Raw genomic sequence first — 3,738 nt, forward strand, 5'->3', positions numbered from 1 at the left:
GTGTGGACCTTGTTGGGCTGAAGGGCCTGTTTCCACACTGTAGGGAATCTATGCCTACATCCCACAAATTTAAAAGAAAGCTTTTAGCTGTCTGTCCAAATATTGCCTCATTCTTGATAAAGGGCTTATGCCCGAAACGTCGATTCTCCTGCTCCTCAGATGCTGTGCGTTTCCAGCACCACACTCTTGACTCTGATCTCCAGCATTTGCAGTCCTCACATTTTCCATCGCCTCATATCTGTCTTAGTGTCAAACTGCGTTTGGTCTTGTGAAGGATCTGGGAGCTTTTTAAACCAACTTAAGGTGCTATATAGATGCAAATTGTGGTTATCACTTTAGTCAATAAAATAATCTTAAACAGGATTACAATATCTTTAATGAGTGAATTCTACAACCAAATCAAAGCAATCACGAGATATATTTTAACACAGTATTTCCCTCCTTAACCTGCGAGGAAGGGGCTAATTCAATTGAGATTCATTTTCACCAATTGTCATTCATCATCATTAAAGTCAAAAGATATCCAATTTTGGCACTAACATTACTTCAGCCTACAAGCTCAAACACAAAAATGTGTTCCTATCAGTCAAATAATGATCAAAGTGCTGTTTCCCTGCTTCATGTGGAGAAAGTTAGGCAAATAAACAAGTCTGCTTTTGTAATTGATTTGCAACAGTCCTGTATTTATAAAGAAAAGATGTTCAGGAGATTCCCTGTGTTCAAATACTAGCTTCATTTGAATCGATTTGCTCCGGGTCTTTCTCACTGCTGCACTCTGCACTGCTGTCCACCTTTGGTTTCAAATGGATGATAACTTCAATTTGTTTTGCGAGATGTGTAGTGCTGTCCATTTCTAGAGTCTCTTCATCGTCTTCATCATCATTGAGATTGGACGTTTGAGAATCTTCTGCCTCCTTCAAGTCACTTGGCTCGGCCACCAAATCTTTGGAGTTCTCTTCCTCTACAGAGCCTTGAATCTTATCTTCACAAGTATCTGTCATTCTGTGTTTCCCAGTGCCAGTACCTTGAGTATTTATTTTGGAGTGGAAAGACATCTTTGTTCTTGAGTTGAAGGGACTGCGTACTTTTGTTGAGGGTATAGCTTTGCCTGGCAAATACAAAATTTCTGTGTTACTTGTTATGCATTAGACGATAAAGGTTTTTGAACATAGTCCAAGTCCATAGTTTTCATGAGAGCTTTATTTCAGTTGAACACACTCCATAAAACTCACTGACCCTCCGCCAATTACTAGCTCCTCATCAATCAAGTCAGGTACAATTAACCCTTAAATAACATATCCATCTCCTGTTTCCTTATTCTATTAGGTCTCAGACATTCCTTCAGATTGTATTAGACACTATTGGTCATGCAGTTAATACAGTAGAAGCTTTCAAATAGACTTCAGAGTTCATTTTTTGATCCCTTATTCCTTGAGGATAGTTGCAAAAGTTTGGAGAACTGATTCAGTATGTTGCAACCCTATCTCTGTGCTCTACTCATATCCATCAGAGTACAGCAGGCCAGCAACAGCATAATGTAGAAGCAGGAATAGGCCATTTAGCCCTTCAATTCTACTATCCCATTTAATAAAATCACAGGCTGATTCTGGTCTCAACTCTACTCTCTTATCCACCAACAATAACCCTTTAGAATTATCAAAAACATCCCTTAAGTCAGCCTTGACAATATTTGAAGACCTACCCTCCACTACCTTCTGGGAAAGAGAATTCCATTCTATAGCCATGCAAGTTCCCCTCCAAACCACTCACCATCCTGACTTGGAAATATATCACTGTTCCTTCACTGGTGCTGCATCAAAATCCTAGAATTCCTTCCCTTGCAGTGTTGCAGATCTACCAACAATAGATTACAGGAAGAGTGATATTGGACTTGAAACATTAACTCTGTTTCTCTTTACACAGATGCTGCCAGACCTGCTGGGTTTCTCCAGCATTCTCTGTTTTAATTTCAGATCTCCAGCACCCGAAGTATTTTGGTTTGATTAAAATGTGCTATCATACTCCTGGCTTGGACCTTGTAGATGATGGACAGGTTTTAGGGAGTTTAGTGATGAGTTACTCACTGCAGCTTGTTGAATCAGCAGTGTGAAAGTACAAACAGCAATTGTTTTCAAGCAAAGGAAAACAGTATGAATTTTTCATTAGTTTGGAATGTCAACTTTCAATGATCATAAATACCTGGCTTTTATTCAGGATATGACAATAAGGAAAATATCCCAGGGCACCCAATTGTAAATACAGTGAGCTGGTTCATTACTGAAAGTACTTCTCATTAAATATTGCAAATTTTGTCTTTATGGAGGGGAGTTGATGTAAAATACTGTTCATTTTCCAGGTTTTCCCATGGTTGTAAGAACACAGGAAATGGGAGCAGGAGTAGGCCATTTAGTCCCTCATGCCAAAGCGTTGGAAGATGAGGTGCAAGAATTTGCTAGCCCTTGTGGAGAGAAACCTTCCAGGAAATTCGACGAAGTTGACACATTGCAAAATGAAAACCTTAGATTCGGCCCCATCCGTCCCAGCACTCAGGCAAGTCCAGTACAGAAGCAGCTTCCACGCTGGCTGTTCTTACTTGAACTGCACAGATGCAAGGAGGTAGTCACAAGGTAGGAGAGACACATGTGGTACAAAGGAGTTGTCTTATTGCTATGGAGAGCAACAATTCACGTAACTGGCAACACTGCAATCTCACTTCAGTCTGAAATTTTTTTTTAATTTCAAAAATATACTTTATTCATAAAATAATTTGATGGTCTGTACAGTTGGTCATGCTATACATATGTAAACATGTACATATAGAGATTAGAATTTATCATTTTTACACAGGTCTGTACATTTTTCAATCAATGCCCATATGATTAGCTGAGGCATCAGCAGAGCCCAAATGACTGCGTGGGCCCCCTGTTCTTCTTTAGGCAGGCAGACTTTACACAGTGGTCTTTCCCCACCGCGCCTTGGCGGCAGCTGCCCCAAGCTTCAGCGCATCCCTCAACACGTGGTCCTGGACCTTGGAACGTGCCAGTCTGCAGCACTCAGTCGGGGTCAACTCCTTGAGCTGGAAGATCAGCAGGTTTCGGACCACCCAGAGAGCGTCCTTCACCGAGTTGATGATCCTCCAGGCACAGTTGATGTTCGTCTTGGTGTGCGTCCCGGGGAACAGGCCGTAGAGCACGGAGTCCCGCGTCACGGCGCTGCTCGGGACGAACCTCGACAAACACCACTGCATTCCTCTCCAGACTTCCTCTGCATAGGCACATTCCAGAATGAGGTGTGTGACAGTCTCGTCCCCCCCGCAGCCGCTTCGAGGGCAGCGTGCCGTGCGGCTGAGAGTCCGCGCGTGCATAAAGGATTTCACAGGCAGAGCCCTTCTCACCACCAGCCAAGCCATGTCTTGGCGCTTGTTGGAAAGTTCTGGCGATGAGGCATCCTGCCAAATGGCTTTGACAGTCTGCTCAGGGAACCACTCGATAGGATCCGCCCTCTCCTTTTCCCGAAGGATCTCAAGGACACTACGTGCTGACCACTTCCTAATGGACTTGTGGTCAAAGGTGTTTTTCTTCATAAACTTCTCCACGAAGGACAAGTGATACGGAACGGTCCGACTACTCGGAGCGTTCCGCGGCAGCGAGGCCAGGCCCATCCTTCGCAACACCGGGGACAGGTAGAACCTCAGTACATAGTGACACTTGGTGTTTGCGTACCGGGGATCCACACACA

At 43.5% G+C, this 3,738-nt stretch overlaps 1 protein-coding gene across 2 annotated transcripts in view; it reads right to left on the reverse strand.

Annotated features, from left to right (window-relative positions):
• Window positions 1-364: 364 nt before the first annotated feature.
• Window positions 365-3,738, reverse strand: part of LOC122553107 — a 141,649-nt gene continuing 138,275 nt past the window's right edge. For both annotated transcript variants that reach the window (XM_043696654.1, XM_043696653.1), the window contains exon 11: window positions 365-1,108. In XM_043696654.1, coding sequence (XP_043552589.1) covers window positions 720-1,108 — 389 coding nt within the window. In that variant the 3' untranslated portion in view covers window positions 365-719. The remainder of the gene's footprint in view (window positions 1,109-3,738) is intronic.

This window comes from Chiloscyllium plagiosum, chromosome 9 (assembly GCF_004010195.1).
Source record: "Chiloscyllium plagiosum isolate BGI_BamShark_2017 chromosome 9, ASM401019v2, whole genome shotgun sequence".
Taxonomy (NCBI): Eukaryota; Metazoa; Chordata; class Chondrichthyes; order Orectolobiformes; family Hemiscylliidae; genus Chiloscyllium; species Chiloscyllium plagiosum.